Source organism: Pteropus medius, unplaced genomic scaffold (assembly GCF_902729225.1).
Source record: "Pteropus medius unplaced genomic scaffold, Ma_sr-lr_union100, whole genome shotgun sequence".
Lineage (NCBI taxonomy): Eukaryota > Metazoa > Chordata > Mammalia > Chiroptera > Pteropodidae > Pteropus > Pteropus medius.
The window spans coordinates 204,127-226,064 of NW_024344198.1; the positions used below are offsets into that span (position 1 = coordinate 204,127).

At 58.6% G+C, this 21,938-nt stretch overlaps 2 protein-coding genes across 2 annotated transcripts; both read right to left on the reverse strand.

Annotated features, from left to right (window-relative positions):
- Positions 1-3,931: 3,931 nt before the first annotated feature.
- Positions 3,932-8,137, reverse strand: A1BG (alpha-1-B glycoprotein). The gene is made up of 8 exons (XM_039868769.1): positions 8,052-8,137; positions 7,934-7,969; positions 7,557-7,835; positions 6,926-7,198; positions 6,368-6,670; positions 5,472-5,768; positions 4,415-4,699; positions 3,932-4,077 (listed from the first exon to the last, which is right to left on the reverse strand). Exons 1-8 carry the CDS (start codon positions 8,083-8,085, stop codon positions 4,070-4,072), a joined length of 1,515 nt encoding a protein of 504 aa, XP_039724703.1. The 5' UTR covers positions 8,086-8,137; the 3' UTR covers positions 3,932-4,069.
- Positions 8,138-10,838: 2,701 nt separating this feature from the next.
- On the reverse strand, positions 10,839-20,242 carry ZNF837 (zinc finger protein 837). The gene is made up of 4 exons (XM_039868792.1): positions 20,062-20,242; positions 19,804-19,967; positions 17,304-17,392; positions 10,839-13,291 (listed from the first exon to the last, which is right to left on the reverse strand). Exons 1-4 carry the CDS (start codon positions 20,240-20,242, stop codon positions 12,004-12,006), a joined length of 1,722 nt encoding a protein of 573 aa, XP_039724726.1. The 3' UTR covers positions 10,839-12,003.
- Between the last annotated feature and the right edge of the window lie 1,696 nt (positions 20,243-21,938).

Consider the following 21,938-nt stretch of genomic DNA (forward strand, 5'->3'; position numbering starts at 1 on the left):
GAGATCTGTGAGCTGCTCCAGCAAATGAATCTTACCCAGTGAGGGAGTTGCTGGAACTTCCGGTTTATAGCCAGTCTGTCAGAAGTACAAGGACTGGACTTAAATCCAGTGTCGGAAGGGTGGACAAAGCAGTCGTCTGATGCTATCCAGATAGATAGTGGCAGAAAACGTTGCTTGTTGATGTGAAGGAAGACCCGCCCCCCTCCGCCCACACACACACACACACATTGGAATTGGATGCAGAACCCAAAGGAGAGGATAAATTATGGTAAATTCACACAATGGAAAACTGTGTAGCCACGTAACAATCAAAAATCGTTTAATGAAAAGGAGAAACGTTCTGGTGCAGTGGAGGAAAACACGATGGGAACAATCAGACATCTAAATTGGAAGACAGTTCGGAAAACTGGCTTGGATACATAAAAAATGTCAAGATTATTATTTTAAGGCCGAAAATCCGTTCTAGATTAAAGCCAACTGGAGGACGTTATTGGGATAAATTAGCATATGGACTGTGGTGCAAGTAAACGTGTGGTTTCAGCGTCGTTTCTGGGGTGGGTGCAAGAGTACAAACTAACCAGTTACTCTTAGGAGTAGCTTGTTCTTAGGGGACATTTGCTGAAGGATTCACAGGATCTCCAGTGTCTGGGGGGTAAATTCCCCAAACTCTATGTCTATTTTATGTGTGTGTACACATATTGTGCGAAGAGAAAGAGAAAAAGATAAAAACGCTGTATATTTTAAACATAACATAAACTGCGTGACAATAAACACTTTCGGTTAGACTCATCGCCCGCACAGAGCAACCCGCAGGTTCCCACGCTCCCTTCCCAGCATCACTTCCCCCTAGACTCCATTTCCCAGAAGGCCGTTCACCTCGTGCCCCGCCGGTTCCAGGCACACAGCGCGCAGGGCCCTCTGGGAGGTGAAGTCCTGGGCGGATCGCTGGCAACTTGGCGGAAGGGCCTTTGGCCGTTTCGCGCTAGAAGGCGGGGGTCGTGAGCGGCGGAACCGGGTTGCTCTGCGAGGAGGCGGGTGTCCGCGGTCCCGGTGGGGCGGCCAGTGTGAGTGTGAGGGACAGGGAGGCCCGCGTGTGTGCGCGGTGGGCGTGACCGAGTGGGGGTGAGGCGGTGGAAGGGGAGCGCGGACCCGGGACAGCCAGGCCGTGGGGCGAGGAGAGAGGAGGGACCGTGCGCGCCGACGCTTGCTGGGGGTGGGGGGAGCGAACTGTGCATGCAGGTGAGACCTCAGGTGTGTGGGGGCTTTGGGGGAGGCAGCGCGTGCCTGAGAGGCAGTTTGTTCTGCAGGTGGGACACGACCCCTGTGTGCGGATGAAACCCCAGTTGTGTGCATGTGGCCGGTGTGTGACCGTGTACGCGTGACTGGAGAGGAGGTGTTCTGTCTGTGACACGCCGTGTATGCAGATGTGACCTCAGATGTGTGCCTGTGACCCACAGCTCTTATCCAGAACTCCCCATTCCATCTTCCCCAGTCCCTGGCAACCCTACTTTCTGTCTATTTTGGACGTTTAATATCAATGAGATCATAGAGTATGTGATTTTGTGTCAGGGTATTTTAACTGAGCTTAATGTCTTCAAAGTCCATCCACGTTGTGGCACGTGTCAGTACTTCATTCGTTTTCATAGCTGAATAATATCCCGTTGTCTGGCTAGATCGCAGTTCACCTAAGTGATGTTGCTGAGAACATTGATGCACAGGTTTTTGTGTGGATTTGTGTTTTCGACTTGGGGGAGGGAGGCAGTTGGTCTGTCTCAGAGGAGTCCAGGAGTATGGCTGCAGCCACACCCCATCCATGATGCCTGTGGCACCCAGCAGGACTTCATTTTCCAAAATCCCAGCCCCGGCACCAAGGTCAAAGCCAGGAGCCCAGAGTCCCACCACTGTGTGGGAGTAGACAGGGAGAGGCAGTGGCTCTGGGAATAGGAATCCACCCCTGCAGCAGTCACCTGCAATCTGACCTCTGCCTGGGACTAAGACCACAGGTCCCACCTCCTATAGATGCTAAGGCGAGCAGCCAGGAGATAAAACAGAGCGGTAAGCGATGGAGCCCAAGGAGACAGGTGAAGCGGATAGTGGGGTAGTGGTCACAGAGCCGGACATTTTCAGAAACCAGATCTGCCTCAAAACATGCCCTGCTCCCGCCGCTTTCACTTTACTGCCCAGCCTAGTCCAGGCCGCCACCTCCTCACCAGTCTCCTACCTCCCCTTTCTCCCTCCATTGTTCTCCGCATAGCACTGGAGCGTCTTTAAACCCTGAACTGAGGCCATCGCTCCCCTCAAACCCTACATCGCTGCGTAGGCCGGCATAGCAGGGTCTGCAAATTCTCCCTGTAAAAGATCAGATAGCAAATGTTTCCAACTTTGTCGGTCAAGAGGCAAAACCAAGGACGTCATGTAGGTACTTATCTAACAAGAACACATTCACACTTTTTTTTTTTTTCCCCTGATGAAATTCTGAACTGCGTGTGCGGTCAGCAATCCCAGTCGTAATCACTTCGGCGCCAGGGAGGGCCCCGCCCCAGAGGGAGCTGTCCGTGGTGCTGATGAGTCCCAGCCCTGAGCTGTCCGATACGGTAGCTTCGCGCCACCTGCAGATGTTGAAATACGAGTTAGTTAAATTTGAATGACATTACAAATCCAATTTCTTTGTCACGCCACCTGCATTTCTGCTGCTCAGGAGCCGCACGGGGTTGATGGCTGCCGAATCAGACAGCACAGCTCGAGAACGTTTCCATCCCCAGAAAGTTCTTCTAGAGCTTGATCGAGAGGGTGGCCACACAGGTGTGTGTGCACTGCTCAGAACTCACTGAGCTGAGCGCTTGTGCCTCTATTTAAAAAGTGTCTTTTTGCAGACACAGATTCAAGCCTGGCTGCGGGGGTTCAGATCCCCACCTGCCTGTCACGCACTTCACCATCTTTGCTTTAACCGCTCTGTGCCCCTGTTTCCCCACTTGTATGACAGGAGATTCTGGAGCCGCAGTCTCAGCTTGGCCGCTACTAACCGTGCGATCTTCTCCTAGTTTCTCAGCCCCTCTGATCCGCTTATGTGATCTGGTACCCAGTCCTCGAGACCTCCCCTCGCCTGGCGCTCCGCTTCCCGATCGGTGAGAGGAGGACACACTGCTAGGGGTTTATCAATTTTATTCATCTTTTCAAAAAATATTTTATTCATCTTTTTTTGGCCTTGTTCATTTTTTTCTCTTTTCTATTTTGTGGTTCTCTACTTGTGTCATTATCATTCCTTTCTTTATACTTCCAAGTAAATTTTTTTTTTTACATAGAAAGGGAGAAGGGGTCAGGTAGAAGGGACACATCAGGTCAGTTGAGAAGTGACATCACTACACACCCTGCAGGCATTAATAGAATACTGGAATATGTCAGAGCACACAGATGCAATAGGCACATTCCTTGATAAAGACAGTACCTGCAGGGCCAGTTCCAGCCGGGGGCTGGGCAGTGGTGCAGGAGGGTGGCAAGTGGGGATAGGGGTGCAGATCCAAGGGACAGCAGGGAAGAACAGAGAGGAGTCCCACCCATCCCACAGCCTCAGGCTCTGGTGGAGACCCGGCCTTTGGCTGGATAAAGACCAGCACCACCTGGTGGCCACTCAGACCTGGGAAGACATTACAAAATGCAGCCTCTCTGAACTGCCTCCCAGGGTGGGGACCGAGGTGGGGTGGGTGAGTCTGCAGCCTCAAGCTACCTACTCACGCCTGCTGGGGCCCAGTAGAGGTGCCTGGGGAGTAGGAGGCCACTTGATGGAAGGAGGCAGAAAAGGAGCCCATGCTCAGCCCTCCACCCGCAGGACCCGGCCCAGAGCCTGTCCCACTTCGGCACACAGGATCTCAGCCCGCTTCCCACAGCCCTGGGCATCCAGCCACTGCAGCAGGGCTGCCATCAGCAAAACACATTTTAAAGTCTCTCATCACATTTATTGATTCTTAGGAGGAATTAGGGATAGCCTCCTACGGGGAGTCCAGCCTCCAGCTGCAGCAGGAAGGATCAGAGCCAAACAGAGTACTTCCCCAGGACACCCTCAGGAGCCGGATCAGCTTCCTAGACAAATTTGACAAAAGAGAAATGGCAGGGGAGGGTGGCGCCCTGTGCGCATCGGGGCAGCCCTCACTGAGGCCCCACGGGAAAGGAGCAGCTCAGGCAGCTACCAGGCAAGACCGCCGGGCCCAGGCCTCCCTCCGGCGCTCCACCTGCCCCAGCCACTCTGCCTCAGGGCCTTTGCACGTGTTGTTTCCCTGCCTGAAATTCCCCACACACCCCGGCAGAGACATTAACAGATGTGCTGGGGACAGGTGCAAGGAAGGGCACTGCCGGCGGAGGGCACAGCCCTGGCAAAGACCGGGGAGGAACCAGCCCTCAGAACGGAGGGGAACGTCACCTGCCACCTGCAGCTCCACCGGGTTGCTGAGCTGAGACAGGAAGGGCGTGGGCCACCAGGAGCGGTAGCGGCAACTGTAGTTGCCAGCGTGCTGGGGCCCCACGTAGGTCAACACCAGGTCCGCTGACGAGTGGTCCGCCCCGTGCACTGTCGCCACCGTTTCGCCCGCCCGCAGCAGCTCAAAGGTGACCTGGGGCACGTGGCCCTCACAGCGCAGGACGGCATCGTGGCCCGGACTCACTGCTCCCCTCCACAGGGGCAAGAGCTGTGGCCTGGGGAGCGGCCCTGGAGGTGGGGGTGGCAGGAAGTCAGGCAAGTGAGGCCCCCGCCTCGGGCAGCAGCCGCCGCCACTGAAACCCAGGCCTACTGGCCTCTGGCCTCCACTCCTGCCTCCCCTTTCCTGGCCCTGAGTGAGACGACGGCCCTCACCTCGCACTCACCGCACTGTAACCCTCTGTGTCCCCGTGTTGTCCCCTTCCCCAGGACCTTGCAAGGCCCCCGCGCCTGCTCTGAGGCTTCGTGGGGTCTCCAGCCTGTGGCACTCAAGGCCCCAGGATAGGCGAGGGGAAAGAAGAAATGCCCGAGGGGAACGGTGTTCCCTGCGGAGCGAAGCACAGGGCCCAAAGGTCTGGAGGCGGGACCTGTGCACCATGGCCTCTGCCCTCTGGGGACCTTGATTAAGAAATCAGAGCAACAAACAGACCCCAGGGAGGACAGGACGGAGACTACACATGAACCCTCCGCCCCTGGGGACGGGGGCCCAGGCATGCGGGGAGGGTCAGAATCTGACGACATGGGGGAAACTGAGGCACGAGCGGGTGCAAAGACCTCAGGGATCTGAACGGCGCTACAGGCCTCCTACGCGCTCACGACCCAGGGACATGAGTCGAATGCCAGGCGTCCCCAGCCCCTCCGACCGCCAAGCCCACGGTCCCGTAAAGGGTCGAGCACGCGGGCGGGACGGAGGCCACAGTGCGTCCCTGGGGCACCAAGGGAGGCGGGCAGCTCACCGCGCCGGGCGGGAGGAGGTTCGGGGGGGTCGCGCGCGCCCACTCACCGTCCACGCGCAGCTCCACGCGCGCGCTGGGCGCCGAGCCCTCGAAGGGCGGCGCGGTGTCCGCGTAGACGCAGCTGTAGTTGGCCGAGTCCAGCAGCGAGACGTCGCGCAGCTCGAAGCGGGCCTCGGCGCCCGCGGGGCTCTGGAGGCTGTGCACCCGGCGCCTCCCCGCGTCCTCGCGCACCAGGGCGAAGCGCAGGCCGGCCCGGGGCGCGCGGCAACGCAGCTGCACGAGCGCGCCGGGCGCGGGGCGCAGGGTCGCAGGCTCCGCCGAGAGCTCGGGCGCCGGCAGCGTCTCTGCGGGCGGGCGGGGGGATGCGGGTGACCCGGGCGCCGGGCGAGGCTTGGGCCGCACGCGCGATCTTGGCCGGGGCCAAGCCTTCGGCCCGGAACAGTTCGCCCGGCCCGCTCTGGGACGCCCGCCGGGCCCACCCCCGGCCGAAAGCCGCGTCTCGTCCCGGGCCTTGGGTCTTCTCCACTGTTTCTTGTTAATTCCTTTGTCCGTAAGAACAGACGAGGGCGGGGGGCTCCGCGCCCTCATCGAGCCCGGGGGCTCCGCGCCGGCCGGGATCCCCTCTCTGGATAGTCTCTGGCTGTGTCCTGGGCAGGTCTTGCAGCCCCGGTCCGGCCGACCCCTACAGCCAGGCCTCCGCGCCCACCTGCGCCGGGCGCTGGGGGATACCCGGGCACCTGGCTCCGCATGGCCTATGCCAGACCGGAGTGCGGACCCCATTATTCTCGGTGGGCCTCAAGATTGCCGAACTCATTGTTCCGTTCTCGAACCGGGAAACTGAGGCCGGGCGCATGCGCCCGGACTGGGACCTGACCCAGAGCCCCGCAGTCCCGGAACGTTCCCTGGTATCTCCCCCTCCCCAGGGGCGAGGCGCCAGGCTCACCGTCGCTCAGCAGCAGCTCGGCGGGCTCGCTGTCCGCAGACCAGGGCCAAGCCGTGCGCTCGTTTCCCAAGCGGTAGCGGCAGGTGTAGAGGCCGCCGTCCTTGGAGGCCACCGCTTTCAGTTGGAAGAAGATGCGGTCGGGGCTGGTGCTGGCCCTGGGTACCAGCAGCACCTCCTCGCCGCGCCGCAGCTGGAATTCCACGCCGCTCAGGGGCGCCACGCACACCAGGGTGATATCCGCGCCGGGGAGGAAGACTTGGGCCGACTCTCCGTCAACACTCAGCGTGGGCGGTGGCGGCGCGGCTATGAGGCAGGCAGGGTGGCTGAGGCAGCTGACACCCCTTTCCCCGAGATGGCCCAGCCTCCAGATCGCCGCCCTCCGGGAACGCTCTTCGGCAGGCCGCCAAAGGGCACAGCAGGTTGGCGCTCAGGCCCACAGACAACTGTTTCCCAGACCCAGGCCTGGCAGCGGTAAGCGGGGCTAGGGATCAAGGTAAAGGCAGCTCTGTCCTCCAGAAACCTCCCCCAGGAAGCCCTCCGCATGGTCCAAGCACTCACCCAGCTCCTCGATGACCACAGGGGCACTGGGCTCAGAGGGCGCGCCCGCTGCGTGAGTCCGGTAGCTGCAGCTGTAGTTGCCAGCCCGTTGGACAGGAAAGGTGGCCTGCACGTCCTCAGGGGCCTCAGCCACCTCCAGAAACTGGTCATCTCCTTCCCGCCTTAGCAGGAAGGTCACACCACGAAATCCCCCGCGGCACACGAGGATGGTGGTCAGGCCCGGGGTGATCCAGGACACAGGCTCGCTAGAGAGCAGGGGTGGGGGCGGGGACTCTGCGGGTGAGGCAGGGTCGATAGTGGGTCCGCATGACTTGGGAGATGTGGCGGCCCAGCGGGACCTGGACCACCACACTCGTGAAAATGAGAGAGATGGACATGGACATAAAACAGAAGACGAGGCGGTAAGGGCCCCACCATGCGCCAGGCCTGCCCTAAGCACTTCGTGGGCGTTCAGTCACTTATTCCTCGCACCCTTTTGTGGTCAGTGCAGACATCACCCTCGTTTTACTGGTGGAGGCTCAGAGATGTCAGGTGACGTGCGCAAGGTCACCTTGGCGCAGGGACGGACGGGGGGATGTGGGAAGAGGACAGGAGAGTGGAGGAGGGGAGGCCCACAGAAGCCCCTGCTCACCTGCCCCGTTCACCTCCAGCAGGTTGCTTAGCTCCGTCCACCTCTCGTCCATGCCAGAGCGGCAGCGGTAGAGGCCCCGGGTGTCACCCGTCACCGCTCCTAGCGGGAACCGGTGCTCCGTGGTGACTAAATCAAGGTGCACATGTTCCTGGCACACCCCATTCTTGAACAGTTGGAAATCCAGGGTCTCTAGGCGGGCCTGGCACATCAGCGTCACGTTCGCCCAAGGTTCAAGCAGCGATTCGGCCTCTGCCCATAGGTTGGGCCGGGTCTCCATTGCTGCGTGGGGACAGGGGTTAGAGCTGGGTACCAGGACAGGGGCACCCACCACCCCAGGTCCCCCATGTGCCCACCATCCCAGGCCCGGGCAGACTCACCTATGGCCGCTTCTGGTGCTGGGCTTAGGGAGAGACCTGTGGAGATGTGACTGTGAGGCCCCCATTCCTTACCTTCCCGCCATCCTGCCCCAGGGGACTCAGGCCCGGGAAGCCTCACCCCAGAGCAGCAGGAAGGCCACCAGCACAGACATGGTCAGCCTCGCTCCAGCCCGATGACTGTCTGGGTAATAAAGGCCCAAGTGAGGGAGGCAGGGGTGGCGCAGGACAGTGACCTCTTACTGCTGTTTGTCCTTCCTGGAAGGCGGGAGGCCTGCACAGGGTGGGGACAAAGGGCAAACGCCTACGGCCTCAGAAACCTCAGCAATAAGGATAATCAATAAGTATACATAATTAATTAACTAAACGATAAAGAATAGACATGATGATTTTTTAATTAACATATTAAAAACGGCAAAAAATAATGAAATCAACAAATAATAAAATGAATTAAATGAAAAAATACAATTTAAAAATAAAATAAATAAAACAAATAATATAATAAATACTAACAAACTTAAATATGAAAAATAATATACATAATAGAATGGAATAATAAAATTACTAGTAAGTAATGAAATCGCTAAATTGAAAGAATTAAATAAAATGAATTATACTACAAATAATACCACTAAGTAACAAAATAAATAATATAATAAATGACAACAAATGAATAAATAAAATTCCGAATGTTAAAAACAAATAATATAATGGCTATGTTAAGTAATGAATATGTTAAATAATAAGTGAATATTTAAATTAATGGATTGCTTATTATCATAATTAATAATGATAAAATAATAAATAATGAGTAAAATAAAAATAAATCGTAACAATTCCGAGGCACCCACTCTGGTGGTGGTCGCAGCGTTCTGCAGTTGCGGCCTCGGTCGGTAGGTGGCGTTACCACCACGCGTGTTAGAGGGAAAGGAAATGGAGCCAGAGGGGAGCCTTCCTCTTATCACCTCCAACAGCTGAACATCGCTGGGATCCTTTTGTTCAAGGGGACACTGAGCCCTGCCGGCTGAGGGGTGGCTGAGGTCACATGGGCAGGGCCCGTGCCGTCCTGGAAGCCCAACTGGCCCCTCTTCATTATACCGCACGTTGCGTGTGACCGCCAGATGGGACTCGCCGGCGTCTACCTGGCTCCCTGGAGGCACGGCCTGGCTCTGCCCCATGGCTGGTTAACTGCACTGCGTGACTGACCCGCGGCGGTTGTGGCTGAATCTGTACGCAAGATGCTCATTCAGACCTGTGCTTCTGGCCCCTCCCTGGACCAGCACTCGGGTTGTGGACAGCTCTCTGAGCGGCCTGTGGACACCAGGCCTCCCCACACCCCTGGCCTCTCCCCCCTCTCAAGGCACAGCCCGATGGGACAGAACAGCAGGGGCAAGAACACGGTCTCCTCACACTGGACGTCCGAGGATGTCCTTTCATCTCATCCCTCGGGGTCTGGTCTCCACCCTGGGTGTCCAGGCTCCAGCTTTCCTGCCAGGTTGAGGGCCCACGGGAACCTCCCAGCATTCACCTCCCACCTGACCTGCCTTCCTCGTCCATAAATTTTTATTGAGTAGAGAAGACGGTCGGACAGTGTTGGCCCAGGCCCTGCCCATACGGAGCCCAGGCTGGTCGGGGATATGGAGAAGGCACAGGGTCAGCACTGGGAGGAACATAAGTCCCCGGGGCATATGGACAGAGGGGCCATGCAGCACTGGAGGGTCAGGGAAAGCTTCTGGGGGTGCAGAATGCTGAACGGGACCAGGAGGTTTGAGCCCTGTGGGTACCTGGGCAGCAGCATCTGGGCAGAGGGAGCAGCCAGTGCAAAGGCTGAGGCAGGACAAGCGGTCAGATGGCCAGGACGGTAGGGCTGGGGAAGGTATGGGGCAGGGGCTGGGGGTGGTGGAGAGCACGGAGCTGGCATGAAGACCAGTCACGCGGGGCCCAGTAGGCATCGCAGGGCTTTTGGGGCTGGGGCGACTCCCAGTGATGTCTGCTTCCCTTTCCATGTTTGCCAAGCACCTGCTGCATGCTCGCCACCCCTGCTCTGAGCCAGTGCCTAGAAGAAGGCTGCATGTTGCAGGCGGGGCTTGGGAGGTCTCGGGCATTCCTTGCAGAAGGGACCACTGAGTGCCAAGGCCTGAGGCATCCAGATGAGGACCGGTGGCCAGGCTGGAGGAGCAGAGCAGAGACCGAATGCCTGCTAAACCTCCAACCGTGGGCTGTGGGGCGCCCCGGTGGGCAGGGGAACGGTCAGCTCAGAGGTCTGCAGAGCCGAGGCCAGCAGCCCGAGCAGGAAGCCTGTTTCTTTCCCAATGCCAGCCTCGCCTCCCCTCCCCATTGGCCCCAGGTTTCTGGTGTTATTACCTGTTCCCTTGGGTCCCCCCAGCCCTGTGGGTGGCAGCAGCTCCCCGAAAAAGCATTGATCTCTGCGTTTCAGCAACATCTCATTTTCTCTCTAAGCCTTGCAAATCCTGTATAACCAAGGCTCTGCCTTTATCCTGTTTGAAGTATCTAGTGAAATTTCTGTTTCCTGGGTCGACCCGAATGACATGGTACTTGGTGTCAAGAGGGGTCCCACAAAACAGACCCTCAGAGTTGGGGCTCTGCGTTTCACTTGCTTCTGGAGCACAAGTCCTAGCCAACAGAATACAGGCACTGGTAACCCACAGTGGGCAAGGACACCGTTGAATTAAACTATCACCTGTGGTTACTTTAAGTGCTTCCTGAAACCGGTGCCTTCGGAAAGCAAGTGGCCACTGCACTGGGCAACTGAGCGCAGCAATGGTGACCTTATGACCACTGCACAGGTGATAGAAAGAAAATGACATGTTCAAGGCTCTAAATCTTTAGCTGAAGATAAGGAGAAATCAGAGAGCTTCTAGACCTATGAGAAAATACAGCTGAAACATAAATACAAGATTTGATTGTGCGTATTTCAGAATTACAACCTACATTGAATCCACAGAGCCATGAAGTGTCGTAGGTGAGGATTAGGGTATTGTCTGGAAAGGAGGGAAACTCTGAGGCTTGGCATGGGGTTGACACTTGGATTCAGATGAAGTTGGACATTTTGTGACACTTGTGCCAGGAACTGAGTTGACTTGTCTGGCACGGCAATTGGAGTCAGCACCTGGTAAGATTACGATAACCCACTGCCATTCTCCAGGAGCCACCCGCTTTCTGCACAGGCCAAACAGGTGTGTTGAGTGGGGATGCGGGGGAATTGCCACCCTGCATCTTTCGAGTCATCGATGATGGCACTGATCTCTGCAGTCCCTCTAGGGACATGCCGTGGATTCTGCTTTGCCATTCGGGCAGAGGGGGGGCCATTCCAGAGCCTCTGCTTGGACTTTCCTACCTAAAAGGTCCTCACCCTAGGGGCAGGGGAGCCCACCTGCCAGTTGCTGCTGATGTCCCTTCCAGTTACCTACCCGGGCACTAGGGTCATGACCAGATGGGTAATGAGCACAGGTAATGTGCCCACCAGGAGACCAGCCGAGCTTGCTTTATTGTCTGACCACCGTGAGAGTCTGCTTTGTCCAGTGGGCCACCGAGTGTTTGGGGATTACCCTCAACTCAGAGCCAGTCTCTCTCTGTCCCTTATCCCAGGAATAGGGTGCGGGCCTTTTGAGGAAGATGCGTCTATCCTTGTGGCTGGTCCTTAAGAAGGATGGATCTCCCTTCGCCCAGGGCACTGCATGTGGGGACGACCTCAGATTGGAATCTGGGTGACACAGCCTCTTATCGTGACATCTGGATAATGTGTCACACAGGTCAAACAGCTTTTGGGTCAACTGCCCATCACTCATTCCTAAGGCCATCCTGGTCAGTCGGCCACCACTTGAACCTGTCTCTGGAGGGATGCACCCCGCTCAGGACCATGAACCGCCTCTTAACCGCACGTGTCCTCAGCCGGGCCCAGGTCGCCCCTGGGCCTGCTGTCCTAGGGAGTGTCTCCAGCCGCAATCCGACGCACCCATCGTCGCCGACCCTGTGCTACAATCACGCGGAGCCCACGCGAGGGGCCTGCGACGGTCGCCCCGCTCACAACGTGCGGCTCAGGCATCCCGGGGTCAGGGCGCGGCGCGGTGCCGCCTCTGGTGTTTGTTGAGGTTGGAGCGGTGGCTGAAGGCGCGGCCGCACTGGGCGCACGCGTAGGGCCGCTCGCCGGTGTGCGTGCGCCGGTGGCGCACGAGGTTGCAGTTGCGCACGAAGGCCTTGCCGCAGTCGCGGCAGACGTAGGGCTTCTCGCCCGAGTGCAGGCGCTCGTGCTGGCGCAGCTCGGAGCAGCCGCCGAAGGTCTTGCCGCACTCGGGGCAGCCGAAGGGCCGCTCGCCGGTGTGCGCGCGCCGGTGCTGCTCCAGGCCCTGGCGGCCCTTGAAGGCCTTGTCGCACAGCGGGCAGGCGAAGGGCTTGGCGCTGCTGTGCGTGCGCTGGTGCCGGCGCAGGTTGGAGCGCTGGCTGAAGGCCTTGCCGCACTCCGCGCACGCGAACGGCTTCTCGCCCGTGTGCACGCGCCGGTGCAGCGCGAGGTGCGAGGCCATGGCGAAGGCCTGGCCGCACTCGGCGCACGCGTACAGCCGCGGCGCTGCGGGGCGCCCGGCGCGGGGAGCCGAGGCCGGGCTGCGCGGGGGACGCGCCGAGCGGGGCCCGACGGGCTTCCCGCCCCGGCCAGGCGCGGGGGCCCTCCGCCGCCGCCGGCACCGGGCCCTGCGGGGCCAGCGGGGCCCTCCTCCGGGCACGGGCCGCGCCGGGCGGCCCGGCCAGGGCACTCTGCTCGGGGCGGCTTGGGAAGGGCTGGGCGCCTGTGCCCCACGGACAGTCTGCGTGGACCTCCCCGCGCTGGGGGCAGCGCCACAGCGACGCCTGGCCCCACGGTGGTCACCCAGGGGGAGCTCCTCCCCAAGGGGTGCTCTGCGATGCCGCGCCTGGCAGCGGTTATGGCTGCAGGCCCTGGCACCCGCTGGGCTCCAATAGGGGCCCTCCGCAGGGTGCGGCCTCTGGAGAGTGACCAGGTCGGGGTCCTGAGACAGGGTGAGGCCGCGCAGCTCCTGCAGGGGGCGTCCAGCTCCAGCACTGTGCCGGGTTTCTGGGCTGCACTGCTCACAGAGGCCCCAGCTCTGGGAGTCCCCGTCTGGGGGGGCCGTCCTGCCACCCCCTGTCCAGCCGTGCAGGTCCCCTCCTGAGAGGGGCGTCTCTGGGCTAGGGCCTCTGCCGGGGGCCTCGGCTCTGTCTTGGGCCTCTCCTCCTGGCCCCTGTCGGTTTCCGGGGGATCCGCCTTGAGAATCCTTCCCCGTAGGGAGTTCGGGGCTCCAGCCTCCATCCCGAGCCAGCCGCCACCACGGTGAGCTGCTATAGGATCTGGAAGAGCAGAAGAGAAATGGAGGTGGCATTTCCCAGGAGCGGAGACGGATAGAACTGGGCCAAAGAACCAGGACCCCAGGACTGTTGCCTGCTGGGTGGCCCCCGGCTCCCCCTGGCCCAGGGAAACGGAGAAGTGACACCAGCAGATGAGAACCCTAAAAGCCTCCTGCCCCTACTCTCAGCGTTGGCCACACCCGAGACTGCCACCAAGGCCTCAGGGTACAGTTTCCCTGCCTCTCTGCTCCCCACCATCATCCCTCCTCCTCACCAGCTGCTGGACCGCCATCGCCACTGCCTTGGGACTTCAGCGGCCTCCTCCCCCAAGCAACAGGGTCAACCCGATTAGTCAGCCACTTCCCCCGCCAGAATCCCTCCTCTGCTGCTGACCTCCAGCCTTCTGGTGGCATGCCCTCCTGGCCCCTGCCTTGGCCTAGCCCAGCCCCATTCGCTGCCATCAGCCGGCTCTTCTGCGAGGTGTGAGCTGGGCCTCATCCTGCAGCAGGGCTGGGCGCTGGATCTGCCCCTCCCCACTGCCACCCAGGAGCCCGGGGCTCTCTCAGGTCTGGTGGCCTCAGTGCACATGTAAACAGCTGAGCACGGACCCTGCCCATTCCAGCCAGAGCCTGACGCCTGCTGTCGTGATTTCTAGTCGCACGGTGGCTGCTATTAGCTTCCTACTGGTGCTGTAACGAACTACCACCACCTTAGTGGCTCGAAGCAATGAGAGCCGGTCACCTCCCAGTTCCAGAGGTCAGCCCTGAAGCAAGGTTTCCGCAGCATGTCTTGCTTCTCGAGGCAGGACCTGCCTCTTCCAGCGTTAGAGGGCCCTGCTTTCCTCCCCTCACAGCCCCGCCTTCCACCTTCCAAGCCGGCAGTGAACGTCTCTCGCTCTGCGTCTGGTGCCACATCTTCTTGGACCCTGAGGCTCCTGCCTCTCCTTATGCAGACACTGGGATTCCACTGGGAATAATCCAGAATAACCACTCACATCAGATCCTTCATCGCACCTCACAGTCCTTTCCGCTGTGTGAGGTGACGCAGTCACAGGTTCTGGGGATGAGGACATGCACGCCCTTCAGGGAAGGGAGGGTATTATTCTACCTGCCACGGTGGCTTTTGCTGAGTGCTACATAGGATTTGCAGGAGAAACACATTATGTACATCAAGATGGCATTTAGATGAAGTGCAACTATAAATGTTTAGCCTGGAATCTCGAAGGACACACAGGCGGCTCGGAACCACCCCATCCGGGTGCGGCTCGCTCGGCGGGGCACGGCTGCACCGCGCAGGCCGGGGACAGTGACTCAGGTGCAGCCAACATGCACAGAGGGGTCAGACAGAGAAGACCCACCTGGTGGGGAGGAAAATGGAAAGAGACAAGGCCTTGTGTGTGGGTCACATTCCAGATCGGTGACAGTCACTGATAATCAGAGGACTGACCTATTAAAGAGCCCGCGGGTAAGAATGAAGATTTTCTCTCAATTCTTGTCACGTCCAGAACAAAGGTAGATCTCCTCTCTGTGGCCTCTGGGAGGTGAACGCGGGACCACAGAAAAACGCCACCTCAGCGAGCACAGGGCCCAGGTGCTCCTTTTTCTCTGTGGTCCTTTTCTGTGGCAGGCAGATCTCCCTTTATCGAAAATTCCAGAAACTGGAGAATATTTAGTGAAATGGCTTGCTCCAGCTCCCCCTTGACCCACTGTCACTTTTCCGTCAGTTTTTTAAATTCCTAACAAGCAGTTCCCCGGGGTCACGCAGGGCCCTGAAATAACTTGACCAGGAACGAAAAGAATCATGAATCATGTAACCAGGACTCTGCACGTTCCCAGCGAGGGCGCTTCAGAGTGCCTGGACGCCGTTCCTTTCGCGATGCTGCTGCCAACCACCTCCGGGGCATCGCCTTGACCTTGGACATCGCGATCACGATGGCAGAAATGCATCAGTGAGCGGCGCTCTGAGTGGAAATCACACACACTGGATTGGTTAAAGGTGAAAATACAGAGAGCTTGACATGTCCCAGAGATTGGGTCGGGCCGCGGAAGCAGTTCAGCTGTGACTGCCACACAGGAGTGTGAGAGGTGGGGTTGTGACCTCACACAGCCCTCACTCCCGTCACGAGTGATAACTGCACAACCTTTCTCTCCCCCCGCAGCCTGTGGGAGACCAGCCTTCAACCCAGGGCAGGTAAGGCCGCCCCGTCTGCACCCCAACGTCCCTCGGGGTCTGGGTGAACCAAGCCTTCACGGAGCCGCGTCCAGGCCCAGGAGGGCATGGCTCTTTGCTGGCTCTCTCTTCTCCGTAGGTGGCACTCACTGATCGGGACTTAGTTCTCGGAAATCCAACGCCCTCCTCACTGTGGCAACAGCCACTTTGTGCCTTGGTTTCTCCACCTGACAAATTAGCCAGCTGGTGCTCAAGACCCAAGGAGGCGGTGCTCGGAGTGAGGAACTTCTCCCGGCCAGCGTGAGGACATCTGGGTGACGGTGAGCACTGCTATGTCACACCCCGGTGCCAGATTGTCCACAGGACCCTGAGAGAGGGACACTTGGGCCTGAAGGAGGATGTGACAGACAGGCAGCTCTTCTCCGAGCACTGGGGACTTGAGTCCGAGGACATTCTCTCCAGGTGGGAAGTGGGCTGGTGCTGTCCCAGCCTTTCACTGTGTCTGCCTGTCACCCTGAGAGCTGACTGTGCAGCTTCCCGAGAACAGGAGTGGTGACAAGGGCATATTGGGGCGCAAGCAGCTGAGGGCCCCAGCTGCTGGCCGGCAGGAGGTGGACATGAAACTAACCCAGAGCGGAAACCGTGCGGGGCTGGTGGGCAGGCTCGGGGGTCACGACTCCTGAGGGTCCTCGCGGGACGCCTGGGGGAGGTCACGGGAAGTGCTTTCTCTGGAATGCGGAGCATGACAGCAACTCTGCCCCTGGGAGTCAACTCTGCCCAGGAGAAATGAAAACAGGCGTTTGAGCAAGAACGTCCATAGCAGCATTTTTCGTAACAGCCAAAAGGTGGAAACCGCCCTAATGTCCATCCACTGATGAACAGCTCACGGCACCAGTCTGTCCCTAAAATGGACCGCCACCCAGCAACCGAAAGGGAGGGCCGACACATGGTTGGACCTCTGAAAACACTACACTCAGTGAAAGAAGCGAGACACAGAAAGACCACATATTGTATAATTCCATTTATATGAAAAATCTAGAATAGGCAAATCCATAGAGACAAAGAGTAGATTAGTGCTCGCCAGGGGCTGAGGGGACAAAGGATGGGGAGCGATGGTTGAATGGGTATGGAGTTTTATCTTGGGGTGCTGGGAACGTTCTGGGGTTGGACAATGGTGATGGTTGCACACGTAGTGAATACATTAAAAACTAAATATACTAAGAACCAATCTGAATTAATTGTACAGTTTATAATGGCTCATTTATGTTATGTGAACTGCAACTAAAATAATGCAAATCGAATGCACCCGTGGCACACAAAGTCCCTGCCTTAGGGGTGCCCTCACGCCTGTCCTCAAACAGCCTAGGCGAGCCCACTCTGCAACACCCAGGATGTCACCCGAGCCCTGGCCACCCGAAGAGCTCTGCGTGGGGTGCAGGTGTGTGTGTGGATGATAGTTCTGTAATGAGAAAAACAAGGTCTTCAGCATTGCCAGGTAAAATTAAACGTTAACTTGGCCAAGTGGACTGCACACCAAGTAGACCTTTCATCTCCGAAGCTTAAACTTGGGCTGACAGCATCCTCCCCCAGGGCACGGACTTCTTCAGCCGGGTGTCTCTTAATTTACTCATCTCAAGAAGAAAACTCTGCTGGGGATGACAGGCAGCATGCTAGGGCACAGGGCAGGGCCTCTGGCATCCTCTGCCCCAGGGCACTGCAGACACTGAGTCACAGATGGCAAGCTGTGACACGGGCGCAGGCATTCACGTCCCAGTCTGTTCTCCAAACCCAGGCTGCCCATTTGCCCACCACAGAGAGCTGTTCAGGACAGGCCCGTCCTGCCCACCTCTCCAGCCACCGCTGGACCCCGAGCCTGCCTCTGGGCCCCCGGTTCTGCGACATTCTGAGGTCTGCCTTCAGGAGGCCAGGCTGACCCTGCAGGGGGCCCACACAGAGCTGCTGGGGGAGCCCCAGGCCCCTTTATGAAGGGGCCCAGTCCAGGGACACCACCACCACACTGAGATCTGAGGACCCCACACCAGAAGGGGCTCCCCAGCCACAGGCACTGATGTGGGGACCCCATCATCCCCTTCCTCTTTGTGTAACTGTAACCCCGAGGCAAACTCCAGCCCCTCACAAAGAGGGATCCCACGGTGAATGCTGAACAGCAGAAGGGCAGGTGCCCAGGTTTCTGTCCATCATCCCTGGGAGGGACCGGGGCTTCTAACAATCATGCGTCCTGGAAGCCCTGCAGATGAGATCCAGCTCCCTCTGACAGGACATCACGTTGTGTGCTCCGGGTGTGAAGGACAGTGGCACCTGGGTTCTGTCATGCTCCGGTGCCCGGGCTTCCAGTATGTAGGGTCATGGCTGCCGATCTCATGCCCTGGTCTGCACAATACCTGGAAGCTAGAGCAGAGCCCCGGGCCAGCATCTGGCACGACCTCCTGTTCCCCACAAGATCTGGGGGCCGAGGAACCATCAGGGTGAGAGAAGACACTCGGGGCAGCCTGGCCAATCCAGGATGGCCAATCGCCATGGACCCAGTGGACCCATGGATGGGTGTCCTGGGCGTGAGGCCACCCACAACTGAGAAGGTTCCCCTGATGGAGGCTATAGCGGATTAAAAGGTGCCCCTACCCCTCAAAGATAAAACCACACCCTAAGCCCCAGAATCTGTGACTGTCAGCCTATTTGGGAAAAGTGTACTTGCAGATGTAGGGAAGGATCTTGAGACAAGATCATCCTGAATTATTTGGGTGGCTCTAAACCCAATGACAGCTGTCCCATGAGGCAGAGAGACAAGAGGCCAAGCCTGGCATACAGCAGCCACAAACCAAGGAGCACCTGGAAGCATCAGCGGCTAGGACGTAGGGTTATGTCCATGGCGGAGCCTACAGAGCGTCATCCTACCGACGACTTGACTGCAGCTTCTGGCCTCCAGAATGGAGAGAGAATTCGTGGTTTTAAGCCACCCAGTTGGTAGTAATTTGTTCCAGCAGCCGCAGGAAACTAACAGAGACTGGTAAGCACCCTCAAAAGGATGCGTGGGTTGTGAAGGGGACCTCCTGACCCTTGGTCATGTCTCGGAGTCAGATGCCTATACAGAGGGTCAGGGAAGACTGGGTGGTCCCAGTGAGAAGCAGCAGCCCCTGTGGCAGGAGGGACCCTGAACTCACAGGAGATTGGAGCCAAGGGGCACCTGGTAGTCATATCTCCAGAACAGTCTCCAGACACCCACTCCCATGGGTGACTCTGCCCATCTGCTGCGACAAAACCCTGCCTCCCAGCACCAGACACAGCAGATGCATCCTGGAGACCACGGCTGCATCTCTGCCTCTCCTGCCCTGCGTCCACAGCACCCACTGTGCCTGGATGACCTCCAGCCTGGGATCAGAGACTGAGCATGGCAAGGACTCCCAGGGGCCTGTCCCCGGTGTTCTGACAGTTACCTCCCCTCTGCCCTGCACCCTCAGGGCTTCCCCCGCCTTTCTACATACCCCCAGGGCTGCTGGTGGATGGGAATAGGACACAGAGCAGGCACCTTAGGGCAAGTAGAGAGGCTGAGAGATTACTGTGTCCCAGGCTGAGCCCTGCAGAACCGCATGGCAATAGCACGTGGGAAAGCAGTGAGGATGAAGGTCCTCAGAGCTGGGACAGGGCTCACTCAGGCTGCTAAGGGGGTGTTCATGGAGGTCAACACAGGCAGCTTAGGTGTGGAGGGCACAGATGACCTGCGAAGCCCACCGTGGTTCCACCTCTATGAGTCACAGACCGACCTGACCCCACTGACAGCCCCGAGACACACAGACCCTAGCCTGTCCTATGTCACAGTGTACGCGTAGTGGGAAGGTAATGCACGACACACGGTGGGGGACAGTGGCCTGAGTGCAGGCGCGACCCCCCTCCGTGCCTGCCCTCCCACGGTGCCTTCGTCCTCGTGGGCCCGCTTCAGCGCTCGCGGGACATCGACTGTGTCAGGGTCGGGGGACACAGCGGAGCCAAACAGGGGACTTACGGGGAGTGAATGACAGAAGCACAGGCAAGAAGAAATGAACAAGATTAACGAAAATGACGTGAAGAACATCGAACACGGGGCGGCGCGAGCGTGGGGGAGGAAGGCGGCGGCTTCTTCGGCTTCTTGGAGGAGGGGACATTGGACCTGGGACCGAAGGAAGAAGAGGAGCTGCCGCGTCCGGAGCCAAGGAAAGGGAGCGGCGAGCGCAGAGGCCGGGAGGCAGGGCCAGAGGCGGCGGGAAGGCCGGTGTCGGCCACTGGAGATGGGCTTGATTCTGAGAGTCGCGACGATGAGTCCTGGGCCTGATGCCTCCCCTCGCGGGACTCACCTCCACACTCAGGATGGTGGAAGCCGGAACCGGGGCCGGAACCAGAACCAGAACGGGCAGACCCGCCCGGAACTGAAGGCCCGACGTGCGGTAGCCAGCCCGGACCCTGAGCGAACGGACCGGAAGTGGCGGCCAGACCTCGGCGCCGGCCCCCGACAGCGCGGCTGGGGGAGGGAACGCGGGTGGCGGCGGCGCTGAGCGCCCGGAGGCCCCTGACTCGCAGGCTGGGGTCTCGGGTACACGTAGAATGCCACTTACTCGCTGGGGGTGACCCGCAGGTCCCCTGGTCCCCGCACGCCGCGCAGAGCCTTTCTCGTTCCTCCGGGCCGCCGCTGCACTGAGAAGTTGGCTCCGCCTTGAGGGTGGGCTGGGGCCCTCCCCCGGACTGCCGGGCAATGTAGTCCCCTCGCGCTCCGCCCTCCGTGCTCCCGGTAGTCATGGCAACCGAAGCACTCTACACCCAATAGGAGGCGGGACTCTACGTCGTCGCCAAGGAGACGGCGTCCAGAATGAGCATGGTCCCGCCCACCAAGCCCCAGAATACGGATGATTGGTCGTTACGATGATTGATAGCCCTTGCTCCCAGTCATACTTCTGGGAGGTCTGGACGCAGAAACAATCGGCCATTCCCTGCCTCGCTGGGGTGGGAAACGCTCGGGTTCTGACATGTCCCAGTGAGCGAGCTACTTGCCACACTGCCAAGAGTGGAGCTCGAGTATCTGGGTGTCAAAGCCCCATAGTTGATTCTAGTATGTGCAGCCCCGTTTGAGAGCTACGGCCTCCAGCCCCAAAAGTGATGCTAACCCCAGTTGCTCACCTCGGTAGAATAAGCTGGTCGGGCCTCACCCACTGACATCATCCTCATCTTGTGCCCATCTATTCCTTGGCCCTATCCAAGGACAAAGGGCTTGGTTTGGAAATCTGCGTGGGGCTTACCATGCTCAATGAAGTTGAGTGAGCTGTGCCTGAATGGCACTTGGAAGGCTGTTTGTCCATGTGCCTATTCTGGTGGCTCACGAAGGCCTTGCCACAGTTGCCACAAAGGAACACAATCTCTGGCTCTCTGTATGGGGCGCCAGTGTGTGAGCAGGTTCCACCACTGCCTGAACGTCTCAGTGCACTCCCTGGGGCTTCTCACTGCCGGAACTTCGGATCTTCTGATGTGTGACGAGGCTGACCAGAATTGGGACATCTCATGCCAGTGTGTGCCCTGCTGCTGGAGCAGCACTGAGCTCTTCCAAAAGGATTTCCTTCTCTGGGTGCATAGAAAGGGCCTCTCCCTGGAGTGAATTATCTGGTGCTGCCGCAGGTCTACCCACCACACAAAGGCCTTATTGCTGTTGGGTCAGGTGTGAAGTTGCTTGTACTTAAGGAAGCTGGAGGTCCAACTGAAGGCGGGCACTGGTGTGAGGGCCTTATCTGGGTAGGTGCTGGTGACAGGTCTACGGATAGTCTGCATACCCTTCCCACTGTTACAGAAGCCTGTTGCCTAAGGGGGGTCCCCCACCCTCCTCAGGACTAATACTGGGAGTAGCAACAGAAAAGCACCCCACTACATTCAGTGGTTACACACAGGGTGCTTCAGGAGTGAGACCCTTGGTCACGCAGGGCACTAGAGAGGAAGTAGGCTCCCACACAAGGAATCCAGCTCCTTCGAATTGTCAGGGCTCCTGCCAAGGCCACAGTCTTGGGAGCCTGTGCCCTGAGGAAGTTGTCCTGCCACCTGCCATCCCTGAGAGGGGTTTTCCCAGCTCTGTCCTCTGTAAGGGTGCTCAGTTCCACCTCGGGCCTTTCTTGAGGGCCTACAGATTCTTCCACGCTCAGCATCCTGGGCTGGAGCCTCAATCCTGGGGCCAGCCTCCAACTCAGAAAACTGGGGCCAGATGTGCAAAAGCTGAGCAGAAATGGAGGGGCTAGCAGTTTCCGGGAAGGAAAAGGGTCCCAGGAGCCATTAAAGTAGCATCCTGGATGGGTCGACCAAATTTCCTCAACAGTCTTGGAAGCTGTAAAAAGGGGAGACATAAAGGAATTTCGGCAGGAACTGAAGGCAGCCAGCTCAGCGGTGAGGTGGTCAGGGGATAAATTTGAATGTCTGGTTCTTTCTCAATATTCGTTTCTACTCGTTCTCCAATTCC